The sequence below is a fragment of the Cinclus cinclus genome, chromosome 9, assembly GCF_963662255.1.
Source record: "Cinclus cinclus chromosome 9, bCinCin1.1, whole genome shotgun sequence".
Classification (NCBI taxonomy): Eukaryota; Metazoa; Chordata; class Aves; order Passeriformes; family Cinclidae; genus Cinclus; species Cinclus cinclus.
The window spans coordinates 13591850-13605960 of record NC_085054.1 but is presented as its reverse complement, the minus strand read 5'-3'; the positions used below and the strand labels follow the sequence as shown (position 1 = coordinate 13605960).

Sequence of the window (14111 nt, the reverse complement as noted above, 5' to 3'; positions counted from 1 at the left end):
GCACCTCCGCCCTCTCACCCCCTCGCCCCCCCCCCCCCCCGCGACCATGGCGAGCGGCCGCGCGGAGGAGGCGGCGGCGGCGGCGGCGGCCGAGGAGGAGGAGGAGGAGGCGGCGGCAGCGGCGGCGGCGCGTCTGGCGGCGGCGCTGCGGCAGCGGCTGCGGGGCTGGGAGGCGGCGCTGGCGACGGCGCAGCGGCTGCTGGTGTGGGAGAGGCCGCTGCACAGCCTGGTCACCGCGGCCGCGCTCGGCGGGGCCCTCTGGTGAGCTGGGGCGGGAAGGGGGACCGGGGGCCGTCGGTGCCGCCCGTCCGGTGCCCGTGCCCGCAGCGTGCGACGGCTTTGGGGCCCTCGGCGATGTCCTCGGGTACCGGCGGTGTGTGTTCCCGCAGCCCGCACCGCCGCGGGATATGCACGGCCGGGAGTAGCCGCGCTGTTTTCCTCTGACAGGCATAAACAGGCCCCTCCCTGAAGGGAGAAAGTGCCAGGAGGATTTGCCTTGTCCCGCGATAATAAAATGCAAATGGGCCCAACTGGAGCCTCGCCCAGGCACGTTTCTGCTTAATTCTTGCATCCGTGTTTTTATCTGTTCATTTCATTCGGTAACTGCGGTCAGAGAGCTCCACGGCCTCCTATATCGGCAGCTGCCCTGGGGCGTTTTATTTAAACCCTTTTGCTCGGTAATCTTTCCCGGGAGGTGCTGATTTTTCACTCGGTTTTGGCGTGAGAGCATCCCCCCTTTTCCTGTTTTCCCTTTTCTGCCTCTCCGGCAGGGCAGCAGCGTGAGGAGATGGGAGTATGAGTGGCAGAGCCCAGCTGTGGATGGGAATGAAAAACATCCTGTTTGTTTGTATAAACAGTGAGTCAGTTTTACTGATGAAAATGCTCTCAGCCAGTGGCCTTCCCAGCAGAAAAGGTCAGAAGTGGTCCCGGAAAGAGTTAAATGTTGGTTGCAAATTAAATAGGAAGGGGCAGATTCCGGAGTTAGAGGAGGGAAAAGTAAGTGACCAAACAGCCTTTGAAGTCTCTCTGATGAGGCGGCTTATATTCTGTTCCCTCATCCATACGATTTTTGGAAGTGTATGTGGTAGCCAGATACATAAACTTTTGGACTACTCCTCCTGCAGAAAAGTCTCAGAGCAGGGCTATGAAGTGAGAAGGAGGGGGAGAGGTGCAGGTGATAGGGGAGATGGCAGGGGTAGGAGACAATGACAGCTCAGGGACTGTGCATGAAAAGGTCGAGAAGAACAAAGAGTGTCTAGAATATGGGACAGCAGAGAGAGATTTAAATACTGCAGAGGAGGAAGAAGAAGCTAGGGTCCCGTGGAGGATTCAGCCAGCGACTTTTAGCTGCAATGCATGAATGATTCGGAACAGGGGAGTCTTCCAGAGATGATGCCTTAAGCTACAGAATTGCTGTTGAATGAGAATGAGTAAGTTGTTTAGGTTGTTAAAGGTCCTGTAAGCCCATGGAAAGTGCGGCTTTTGTTCTGTGCTTCCCAGTGAGGCACATTTTACTTCTAGTTCTCCACCTGTAGCCCCTCCCTGCTCTACATTGTGAGATTCTCCCTGACTCCAGTCAATGTTCGGTGTTTTTGTCATTAGTTAATTGGCAAACAGTCCTGAAGAGGAGCAGGGTAAGAAAGCAAAACTGCTTCTCCTTTCTGGAAAGGAATGGTCGTTATAGAGGTGAAGGTGAATGCATTTCCCTGGTATTTTTTTCTGGAGTGACTTAAAAGCAACTCCTCTGAACTAGAGAAAAAGATGAATATAGACAGCCACTGGTGGCGCAGGTGGCACCCTGGCACCTTTGCTGTCAAATCTCTGTTCAGTGGGGAGATAAACTCTTTGAGTGGCATTGCACAGCTCTGTGTGAGTAGTATTGTGTGAGCTGGCAGGTGGCTTGAGCCAGTGTGTGAATGTGGGACATGAAAGGTTTTATGATAAAGTCAAGTGAGCAACTAAACCACTGAAGTGCCAGCTAGACTCTGGTGAAACAGGTAGAGGTTTGTGATAGGAGAATGGGCATCTAGAATGGCAAGATGCATTTCCTGGATGTAATGCTGGACTTAGCCATGACAAATGGGATGTAGGTTTCCAGCAAACAGGCTGAGTCACAAGCAGTTTTCTGCTACAGCAGTTTGTCTGTGTATTATCTAGAGCCTCCACCTTGAGGCTTTGGAGAGACTTGTACAAGTGAGCATTAGCTTTGTTTTGCAACCTAGGGAGGAGCTCAGAAGCAGGGGAAGACAGCACTGGAAGATGGCAGGGAGTCAGCTGTCTGATGGTAGGGAAAGGCACCATTTGAGAATGTGCTGTGGTGTGGGTGGGTGTCTGCAGAGTACAATGCTTGCTACAGTGGCCCATGGCATTTGGGTATTTCTGTTCTGAGGTGTATCTACTTGCTGACCAAGAGCAGTAATTTGCTGCCTTTTCCCTGCCTAACAATTTCTGTTTAATTTCTAGGTTGTTTTCTTCTACTTCCCTGAGACCCCTGTTTCTCCTCAGCATGACCCTTCTTGGCATCCTCTTGTTGGAGAAGTGGAAACCCAGGTTTCTGTTTGATTTCTCAGGTATGAAATGATTAGCACTGTAGGTAATAACATGGTTCTAGTGTTACCAGCTGCTGGGCTTTGGCCCTTCCTGGGCTCTCTCAGCAGTCATGTAAGCCCCATTCCTACTTTAACTGCGGGCCCAAGTACTGGTGCTGCCTCTTGCCTGTTTGTGTCAGAGATTAGGATGTGTCCTAATACTCTGGGGATGGGGGAGAATTGGTCCTAGTGCTGAGGAATTCTAGGAGTGTCTAATTTTGAGATTGACTAAGGGGCCCAGCTAGATTGCCAGGGAAGCTAGTGACAGGAGTGATATGTTTCTGCTGCGTCCTTTCTCTCCTGAAAATGTGGCAAAAGGATAATTACAAGTCTGAGTGCTTATGGCAGGTCAGCTGAAGGAAGGAAAAGGAGGGGAGGGAAGTGTATTGGTTTTAGTTAAGTTCAATGTGGGCTTACACCCTGAAAGAAGCAGAGCAAATGAGAGCCACTTCTTGTGGCAGAGTGGATGATGAGGTCTGACAGCAGGAACAGTCGGTGTATTGTACCTGTACTGAACAGCATATGTTCTCCAGCTAGTCAGTGAGTGTGATCACCTGTCTTATCTTTTCCATTTATTGAAGGGTCTGTGCCAACATTGGACACAAAAGCAGCAAGAAGAATGGCCTCATAAAGGTGATAGACATGGATTGGCTGCTGTCTGCTTTGAGTGCCTCCTTCTTTTAGGAGTTTATTAAATGATGGAACCCAGTCCTGCCTACTGCATTTGCTGCTACTGTTCAAAGGCAGCTCAGGGGCCTCCATCCCTGCCTTTCTGCTCTAGGGAGAGTTTCTGAATGAAAGCCTCTCTATATGTGTATTTGTAAGGTGCCCTTTATTTGACCTAAAAGGGTACTGACTTAAAGGGTGCTTTCACAGAAATCCTGATAAGATTAGGTATATTACAGCTGTAGTCTTGGAAGTGTTTGCTTTGTGTGGTTCAGGTAACCAGGCAGTTAAACCAGACTGGCCAATTTAATTTCCTGCTTATTCACATTGGTTTTTTTAAGGGAATAGTTTAAAGCCAACGCAAACCACCTCACTTGAAACGTGTCCAGAAATGCAAAAGCCTAGTGTCCAGTACAGAATGGTGTCATTGAGGCAGGTGGGGGTGGAATCATTCCAGCAAGTACTTGGCCTGTAACAGTTGTGTTGTCATAGAAGAAATAGGAAATTCATACTGAAATCAATTTATATGATGCAGAGCCATGAAGAATAAAAAAGAAAAGCAAACAAAACAGCAACACCAGGAATTAGGCTCATCCCATGCCATCAGCTCTGCTAGAAGTTGGTTCATATCCCACTGCACCTGTTCTCAGTGTTCTTCACATATTTCACGCCTTCCTGCTTTTCTGCTGCAGAGAACAGGGACACCTTTCTGGTGTGCCTGTTTAGATCACTGACTTTGACGTGATCCGCTGGACCGTGTTTCCTTTGCTTCCACGAGGAAGGAGTGGTGCTCTGTATTCCTGTGGGGCCTCCCATTGAATTGGTACTCCTGAACACTTAGGGGTTCTTGTTTGGCTCCCTGCTGAAGCAGAGCTGCACCTTTGTGGCTTACCTCCTTAGTGCTTCCTGTTAGCCTTTCCTGGAGTTCTGGGAGATGGGTCAGTACCATACCTTCAACAGTCAACACGTACATACAGAAACCTCAGCTTGTGACAATTGTGTATGTATCAGATGACTGCTTATAAGATGATTTCTGAAGGAATGCTAAAACCTCAGCATGTGTTTTGTAGTTACACACTGTGATCAGGGTCACACTAACAGCATCAAGATGTGCAACTTTTTTAGGCCCTTTTAGAAGGGACTGCATATTTTCAGCTCTCATGCAGGGTATTTTCTCAATATCTACATGGAGTTCTACTTAAATATTATTTGAGGACTTAGGAAGCATCTCCAGTTTCACCTGAAATGGATATCAAGTAGGGGTGTTTTGGTAGCATCGCTGTTCAGCAGCTGTGTTTTGGTCAGTGCAAGAGAGTGCAGTGTGGAAGAGCTCTTAGCAGAAGTTCTGTTGTAATTGAATACTAGTACTCCTTAAAAAGGGCCCCTGCTTTCTAGCTAAAGTTTACACACAGATGAAGAATGTCTCTTGGAGAAGCATTGAAAACCTGTAAGAGCCAAGGAATCCATCAGCAATAATTTGTCAGTACCAACATGTAGCCTAAACTCCTGCATGGCTGGCTGATTTCTCAGAAGAGTCTGGTGTATGTCAAGTGATTTGTATTACTCCACAGTCCAGTGTGAAATGCTGACAGGAAGATTTCAGCCAGTTATTGATAATCTTGAGGTCAGCTCTGGGTGTCCTGCTTACCAACTTAGTTATACTGGTGCTTGACAGTATTTCAGTACAGGTTGGAGTTTAAGCCTTAACTAAGGGACCATTTCCTGTTTCAAATGCTGTAGGTTTTTTGGGATTGGGCTGTTCTTTCAGCTGCTCTGAGACTCCAGTGCTTTGAGATGGCCAGCAGGCAGACTGCTCTACTGCAAGAAGCAACATACTGTTGATCCTAAAGACAGCTTGTGTTTTGCCAGGTAGCTGAAATCATGTGAAGACCCTGCAGCCTTCTGAAATGTTCTGCTCCCCAAAGTCTCTGAAACCTTCAGGATCAACTGAGGAGAATTGTTTCACTCCCTCTGTATTTTGTGTGGCTTGGATGACTGTGGCCAGTCAAGAAGAGTGGGATTCCTGTGCCATCCCACTTACTGTGTTACTGGCACATCTGTCCAGCAGAGGTGGCGAGCATCCCAGCTCCTCATTTGATACACTGTACGACTAGTGTAGGCAGCCCTCACAGACTGGCCAGTGCCAGATGTAATGTATTTGGTGATTTATCACAGGTAATAGATGAAGCTTAGAGATAGAGCTGGATTTCTGTGTGCTGCGATTAAGCAGCTTTAGATTCCTGAGCACAGCAACAAAACACAGCAATGGCGGTTGCAGGAGGGAAGCAGCTGCCCTGTGGGGGTGGAGCTGCATCCATAATAATCACACTGCAGCCCAAGCTCCCACTGTGAGCTGCCCCAGCCACTATGCCAAATGCTCGTGGGCAGAGGAGCGAATGGGCAGCCCAGTCTGAAAGCAGTTGACTCCTCTTGTCAGGCCTGATTACTGGAAATCTGGGTCACGCTCTCAAAGAATCACCTCCTCCCTGGGTGGTTGGCCTCCTGCTCCACTGTGCAAGCTGGCTGGTGCAGTGCCTGCAGCGGGAGAAGTCTGGCAGACTTGGCCCAACATTCCGTGTCTTGGGAGAATGGTGGCAGGGCTGCTACAAGCAGTTGATCTCCTGTGGTTTGAGCTGGGTGGAGTCTGGATCTGGGTGATTGCAATGATGCTTGTTCACATCTTTAGTGCATTTCCTTGAGGGAGTCACTGCCACTCTTGGGCTTTGTGCCTGGCTGGTGATTCCAGGGAGGATTCAAATCCCTTTTTGCATATGTTGCATTTTCTTAGCCCATTTCTGGGCTATTTCTAGTGATAAGCCTGGTCTCTGAAGTTCAGCTCTCCTCCTTTATTTTAGTTCTGTTGACATGGTGACATGTAGTGTGGGGGTTAGGGTTATAACCTCACATACCAAGTTTGCTGCTTTATCAAAGATACAGCAGTCCCTGCCAGTTCTAGGACAGTGGGTGGACTGGTACAGGAGGGTAGATCTCAGTGAGCTATCACAGCATGAACAGGGCATTGTTAAACACAGGAGACTTACAAAGGCTGTGTTGATAGAAGAGCTTTGGTTGAGACCTCTTCATCCTGAGACACCAGTCAGTTTGCCAGGATCCAAGTCTGTGAGAAACCAGGCATATGAATTTCAGTTGTTGTAGGATTTTTTCTTTTCACAGTGTATCTAAAAGCAGAGCATAACCATACATGACCTCAGCTATTGAAACAACACTCCTCTCTTCAGTACCGCATGAACTAAATCCCTGTTTGATCATCACTGGATTCAGTGCAGAGAGGAATGGGAGAGCCTTTCCCTTGTCCTTATCCAGAGTGATGGACCCTGGGAGTGTAGTTATATTTGTGCCTGGCACAAAAGGCTGTCAGGGGACATAAAAGAGCCCTAAAATTAGAAAATTATGCACAAGACTGCTATTTGTTAGTTAATTTCATGGAAGAGGATGGAGACAGCAGGGACATCTCTGGTATTTGTACATAGCATCCTGCCAAGGACTGGGCTGGTCAGTGGGAAATGCAGCTTAGACCTCCTGGTGCCGTGTTTAGCTCCAAGCTGGAAGCTGAAGATTTCCCCAGCTCCAAAACTATGCTGGCAGCCCCCTTTGAATGACAAGTGCTGGCACCCATGGTGGGAATGGCACTGCCCAGACATGTCAGACACCAGGAAAAGCTGCATGATCCCTGGAGTGGAGAGCGCCATGTAAGCCCCAGGGTACACCTCAGATACAAGTGCCCTGCTGTATGTGTTGGGTTGGAAGGTGTGCTGGCGTGCCCAGAGACCAGTGCTCTGCTGCTCCGAGTCTCCAGGCACGCTTCACTAAAGCCTTCACAGCTCAGGCTCCAAGCCAGTGATCCCTGCTTGCATGAGAGCACAAAGAAGGTCCCCAGAGTGCATCCCTACCTGAGGATGATACATCTCCATTGCTGCTCTGTTCGACTGGTAAAAGTATTGGGTTGTATTTTTTACTTGGCTGACTAATCTGCTGTGTTCTCTCTACAGCACAACCATCAGAGGAGGCAGGAGGAGAGAGGTAAGCTCACAGATGTGTTCCTTGGTGAGTGGGGAGAGTGGGGAAGCCTTAATTTAGTATGGTGATGTCACCTGTCCTTTTTTTCTGTCATGGCTCCTGTTGTGAAGCATTGTTAGTGTCTTCTGCACTGGTAGCTGATTATCAGCTCAGGAGCCACAGTCTGAGACTCTGGGGAAAGCTAGTGTTCTTTCAGTAGCAATAAAGCTCAAGTACTTCTGATGTTAGGAGCTCTTAGGTTTCTTCCCTGGATCTGTTTTGAACTATTTTAAGAGTCCTCCAGAGAGAAGGAGATCACTGAGACTGACTTCCACAGGCTGAACCTGCTGTCTGTGGTGGTGTGTCTTGCATCCTTGGCCATGGTTATAGGTCTGAGCACCACATTCTGTCTACCTTGGACTTGATGCCAGAGGAGACCACATAACTAGTTCCACCTCCAGTGCTTCTGTCTGCATTGCTTTGAGTAAACTGCTTTGCATCTTAGGCTTGTGGCATGGGGATTCTGTGGCATGGTATCTGCTGCTTTGCTCGGGTGTCTCTTGACTTTCTTCCTGATTGAAGGGGAAAACTGTCTCCAAGCATCTTCTGTAGTTCAGTTGAAAATGCAGTCAGTATTGTCAAGCCTTTGGTAGGGAACCCTGCTTACTGGTGCAGCTGTTCCTCTCCCCCAGGAAAACAGACCATGTTCAAAGATTGTCTTCTTGCTCTTGTCTGTCTCTAGTGAGGGGGTGACTTCAGGGGCACAGCCTCACCTGCTCAGTGTCCCTGAGCTGTGCCACTGTCTGGCAGAAAGCTGGGTCACCTTCAGGCTGTACCTGCAGGAACTGCTACAGTACAAGAGGCAAAATCCTGCCAAGGTAAGCTGGAGATACCTACTCTTCTGTGCAGGGGCTTTTATTTCCATTACTAGTGCCTTTAGAGATGGAAGAATGTAAATTCAGTATTTTTACAATTGCTGTTCCTGTCCAATATTTGCTGTTCAGTCCTTGCAGATTCTATGCTGCGAGAAGTTTAAATGATGAGTAATTGACTTCCAGTATTTGTAAACGGGAGCTGAACTTAACCCCTCCCATTAATGGCTTGCTGTACTTGATTTCATTTCTTAGTGTGCAGAGGAAGCTCTTAGATTGTTGGTGGGGAGAAAAAAGGGGAAGCCTACAGTCTCTGGCCCTTTCATGAGTTCCATTCTTAAGCTGGTCCTATTTCACTAGCCAAGATTGTTGCTAGCCAAGTGCAAATTCAGCGCTGTTTCTGAGTGCATGGAAACTTGTCATTAAACATGTTCTAATGGCTGTGATACATGTTGTTTGGGAAGGGTTTGTAGACAGGGACTACTTTAGCATCACAAAAAGTAGGGCAGACCAACCACTAGGATTTATTATTCAGCATGCTTCCTGGCGTTCAGTGTGCTGAAAGGAGTAGTTTCTAGCACTGCTTATTACTCCTTTTCTGTCCCAGCCATAGGGAGTAGAAGACCAGGTCCAAAGATGCCCATAAAGAATGAATTCAGTGAAAGCAGGGCACATGGAGGAACCTTACCTTTTGCAAGGACCATCTCAGTTATGAATTAAACTCTTAATTGCAGGATATAGTCCATATCTGAACCCGTGCCCTGGTGTGCAAATTGTCTATTCTCACTATCCCCCCTGCTCCCAGGAGAATGTAAGACAAGCCATCAGGGCTACACCAGTGTATTTCCCTTTTTCCAGAGGAGAATGGTCCTAGTCTGATGGGAGCATGGGCTCTGCTAATGCTTCTGCCAGCTGGTTTATGGCGCAGCAGTGGACCACATCTCATGACTCTGTAATAGGTTCCTGTCTGTGTCGGGATTAAGTACAGTTTTTTCCTGAAGTGCTGAGCTTTACAGAGACATGTACAAGTGGCAATTTGCAATATCCCATCGTATCCTCAGGGAATGTAATTTACTTCATAAAGAACTGTCTAATATAATAAAATTTTGTTTTGTTTTATTGGGGCATTGGGTTACCTTGGTCATCCTGTGCTTGAACCTCGAATGCTTATAGCTCAACCCAACCTAGCTGTCCAAATTGTGACTGTCAGCACCTGAATGTACTTGGTGCAGAGCTGGCTGACTGACTTGGTTAAGACCATCCCTGATGTTGCAGTAAATGGGTTTCTGGCATGGATTGCATAGATGTATCTCTGCCTCTTGTCACCTCTGTTTGTTCCTCTCTCTTCCTGCAGTTCTGCATGAGTGTCTGTTCAGGCTGCCTGATTCTGGCTGTAGTTGGACACTATGTTCCAGGCATAATGATCTCCTACATCATTTGTGAGTATAATGCTCTCGTCTGACTTAAGATGAGACATGACCTAACTGTGCTGTTGCTAGGCTGGTAAAAGATTTGTAGTTTACTCGAGGGGATCTGTGCTAGATGATGAATCAATTTACAGGGAATGTGTTCCAGGAAGTCTCTGTAAGCGTGTGCATGCAGTACGACTGCAAAGGCAGGAGAGGGAGCTGTGACTAAAACATTGGTGCCCTCTGTTCCCCACTCCCGAGGCTGTGCTGGCCGAAGCTCCAGGGAAGCAGGAACTTGCAGTCTCTCAGTTCCTAACATGGGCAAATCCATATTGAGAGTTTTGTTAATAAAGCTGCATGTTGGGTAAATAGACCTTTCTCACTGCATCATGAGTCGCTAATAACTCTGTTCTTATGCTCTGCTGTGAGTGCATCTACATATGAGCTCTATGCAGCTACCCATATAAAAGTTTTCATTAATACTTAGTTTTAATTATCATTTAAGCTCATTTCAGGGCTTCTGTTGTTGGGTCTGGGGTACAGTGGCTGAAGAGAAGGGCTTATGCTTCATCTTAACAAATCTATGTTCTATCTAAGATCTGGCAGTAAAACCTGGTTAATCAAGCACCTTTGCAATGAGTAAGAAGAAGAGCCATGGATGAGGATTTTTAGGCAGTCAGATGGGAAAGTACATGCCATTGAAATATGTTCCTCTTGAAGACTTCCTCAGTGGCACTACAGGAAGAGTCAGGTTGTGTTTGATCTGTCTCTCACACTCCCTGCATTCCATGTCCGCAGTGCTCAGCATTCTGCTCTGGCCTCTGGTGGTCTACCATGAACTGATCCAGAGGATGTACACACGTTTGGAGCCTGTCCTGATGAAACTGGACTATAGTATGAAGGCAGAGACGCTGCACCACAAGCATGAGAAGAAGAGTAAGGAACCACCTTTTCCCCAGCTTTTTTTGGTGCTGTATTCCTAGGGCAGAGCTGTAGCAAAAGGACAATAGGAGACCATGTCTGCCAATACTGTGTGGTGACAGGCTGTAGGAGGAGCAGGGGAGGGGAGGTGGAAACTTAAGGGTTATGTGGAGAGCAACTGCATGCTCCCAGGCGATCCTGAGAGCAGCACATGAGAGCAATAGATTATGCTTGTCTCCAGGAACCCTGTGCACTTTCACAGGGGAAGCAGGGGAAAGTGATGTATAAAGGCAGAAAATTCCTTCAGTGTCATGTAAAGCCTTTCTTCTCTTTCTCACAGAGCGACAAGGGAAGAGTGAGCCTGCAGCAGGTGATGAGCCAACAGCAGAGACGGAGAGTGAGAGTGAAGCAGAGCTGTCAGGCTTCTCCCCAGTGGTAAGAGCCCAAAGAGCTTAGCAGGACCCAGTCCTTCCTCTCTGGTCTATAGCAGCTTTAGAGCCAAGGAATGGTCTGAGTACAGTGACAATGATAACACACAGCAGAGCAGTAAATAACTTCTTTGCAGAATTCTAAGGGGAGAAGGGCATGTGTTTGATGAAGGCTGTCGTCTCCAATCTAGGGTTAGAGCTGGTGATGCCATAGTGGGGCAGAGCCAAGCCATGTCCCAGCCTTCTGCTGACCTCAGAATTGCTTAGATGGTTATGCTTCATGCTCAGAGAATGTGAGTGTCTCCTGAAGAAATTAACTCCTCCCATGCTGTAATGTGCAGGAGCTCCTCAAAACCAGAAAAGGGAGTTGAGCAGCTCTAGTGTCTCTTACACAGTTCTCTGTTTTCAGACAGATTGTGTGTGACCTTTCTATATTCACACTGCAGAAACAAACCAAGCAGCAGCTCTGGGCATGCGAAGTGGGAAGCTTGTTTCCCAAGGAATGTGGATACTTGAACCACTGCTACTTGTAGAAGGCTTTGTTGTGCTCTGCATGAATGCAGAAGGGAAGGGGTGTTCTCTCTTGGTGATCCCAGGAGAGGAAGAAGGATCAAACCCTTCTGAGACTCCTACAGTCTCATCCCATCTTGTGCTGCCTCTTTTATGCTTATCACTAAGAGCAGGCAAACTTTTGGGCAGTGATTTATTGCAGGGAAGCCAGTGAGTAGAGACTGCTCTTCCCTCCAGTGCAGGGAGTACTTTGTCAGCAAGCACTTCTGTCTAGAAGGTCTGGAAGTGTCCATAGGCAGCATGATTACTTACACACACAGGAATTTGTCTCTCTGCCTTCATCCCATGCAGGTGGATGTGAAGAAAACTGCCCTGGCACTGTCAATCACAGATTCTGAGCTCTCTGATGAGGAGGCTTCTATCCTGGAGAGTGGGGGCTTTTCTGTTTCAAGGGCTACCACCCCACAGCTGACGGATGTTTCTGAAGGTACATGATGGGACACCTTGCTGTCCCCTTATCCTCGGTGTTTTGAACAATGGGTCTTACAAATGGGGACACAGGGAGAGAGCCCAGCTGTTTGCATGGGAAGAGCATTGAATGGAGGAAGGAAAAGCAGTGCATCATGCCCTGACTTCATAGCAGATCATAAGCTGTGAGTGGACATCAGCCTCTAATTACTGCCCCACAAAGTAGCACCATCTTGTGACTCCAGCAAGGGGGCAAGACCACCCACAAAGTCCCAGAGAAATAACTGACTGGGATAGTCACATTCCCCATATATGATGCTGGGTGAAACAGGTCAGGCTTACTGTCTCAAAGAGAGACTGGTTAGTGATGAGGAACATATAAGTGTAACCGCTCAGTAGCCACTTGGGTGTCTGGGAAGGAGCAGGCAGGTGATGAAGCACAATTTCCCTGACCTTGGGAGTTCTAATGGGGGACTCTAAAGGCAGAGAGGATAAGCTGGGGCAGGAAGTCCTCTCTGAGCACATAGGATCACAAAAGAAACATTCCACGTGAATCATGCCACTGGCAGAAAGGAGTAACTGCAGGCCTCTTCCTGCTGTATTCCAAGGATGGGGAGGGTACCTGAAAGTCAGCTGTGGTGTGTCAGCTGGGGGAAGGTGGGTGGGAGGTCAAGGTGAGGGAACCCGTACCTTAATGCTGGTGCCTTTCAGACCTGGATCAGCAGAGCCTGCACAGTGAGCCAGAGGAGTCGTTTTCCAAGGACCTGGCAGAGTTTCCATCCGTGGAAGAGTATCATTCCAGAGACCTGGGACCACAGAGTGATGAAGATGCATTTGATGTGCCTCTGGGTCCTGAGCTTGCCCACGCTGCCTGTGAGCTGGACTCAGCAGACAAAGAGGCCACGGACTCTGACCTCTCCATCCTTCGCCTCGCGTCTCCTCTCCATTTTGTAAATACACACTTCAATGGGAGTGGGCAAGCGGCAGGAGGCAACGCAGCGCCAAAGACTGTCCCTGCCCCAGGCCTGGGCATCTGCATTAACACGCTGAGCGAGGAGATCGTCACCACTGCCATCACCACAGCGGTGCAGAACACCCTCTCTGCCCTCCTGCGGTCCTCAGAGGCCGGTGAGGGACCCCCCCTCTCCGAGTTCCTCCCCACAGAGCCTGAAGAGAAACTGAGCTTCCAAGCACACCTGTCAGATAGCGAAGTGGTGGAGACAGAGACAGGAGCTTCACCAGAGGATGAGGAGGAAGCAGATGACTTTGAGCTACTGGATCAGGGGGAGCTGGAGCAAATGGATGTAGAGCTGGGGTTCAGAGAGGAGCAGGAGGCACAAGAGGCTGCTCCGTCTCCTTCCTCTCCCATGCTTGCTGAGCTGCCAAAGCAAGGAGATGAGAAGGAGGCAGTGATGACAGCAGCATCTATGTTGTAGGTCTTACCTGTGCTCCCCCTTTTCCTCCATCATCACTGGAAAGAAGGAAAAACTCACACAGTGAATGTGCAGTGGGTTTTTAGATGTTTGTGTTGACTGGGATGGAAATGCATCAGTGTTAATGTGCTGTGTCTGGAATAATGAATCCTTTCCATCCTTCTAGAGCCTGGCCTTCACTGGCTGAGCAGGAGGCCCTGCAGCTGGGGAGGAGCCGGCTCCTAGAAGCCGTATGCCACAATTGGAACACCAACCCCAGCAAATGCTTCCTAGTAATGGTGCAGTATTTCGATCTGTCTTCTGTTTGTCTTTTGTTTTGCACGCTGAGTACCAAGCTAGCTGTAGCTGCTGCTAATACCCACATCCCCAGTAGGACATATGCAATCTTATTTTATTGGGTTTTTAAATGGCTAAAAGTGTAAATAATTTTAACTTTCATTGATTTTGTCTGGGGGGAGGGGTGGGGTGCACAGTCAAATGTGGCTCTCAGGGGCAAGCAAAGGGAAAGGGGCCTTTGGAGAAGAGAGTAGCAGTAACGGGACAAGGGCAGATGGGTGTTGTGCAAAGAGACCTCTTCTGCAGACTGTTACTGTCTTCTGTGTCACTGCTGGAACAGGGTGTTGGGTGATACCTGCTTTTTCTCCCTGTCTCATTTGAGTTCTTTTACTGGGTGGCTGTGGAGTTGATTTTTTTTTGCAATCAATGAAATTCACTCCTGGCCCTGTTTAGCACTCCAGTTTCTTGCTGTCGTGGCAGCTCTTGCCTTCCGCACCACTGACCCTTCTAGCACCCTGTCTGT

At 48.5% G+C, this 14111-nt stretch overlaps 1 protein-coding gene across 2 annotated transcripts; it reads left to right on the top strand.

Annotated features, from left to right (window-relative positions):
• The first annotated feature begins 31 nt into the window (after window positions 1-31).
• RETREG2 (reticulophagy regulator family member 2) lies at window positions 32-14040 on the top strand. Of its 2 annotated transcripts, none has more exons than XM_062498267.1 (9): window positions 32-261; window positions 2464-2570; window positions 7265-7295; window positions 8014-8149; window positions 9498-9582; window positions 10351-10488; window positions 10814-10908; window positions 11763-11898; window positions 12591-14040. In XM_062498267.1, exons 1-9 carry the CDS (start codon window positions 47-49, stop codon window positions 13313-13315), a joined length of 1668 nt encoding a protein of 555 aa, XP_062354251.1. In that variant the 5' UTR covers window positions 32-46; the 3' UTR covers window positions 13316-14040. The 2 variants fall into 2 exon arrangements, with proteins under 2 accessions (XP_062354251.1, XP_062354252.1); XM_062498268.1 differs by lacking the exon at window positions 32-261 and adding an exon at window positions 639-856.
• Window positions 14041-14111: the final 71 nt, after the last annotated feature.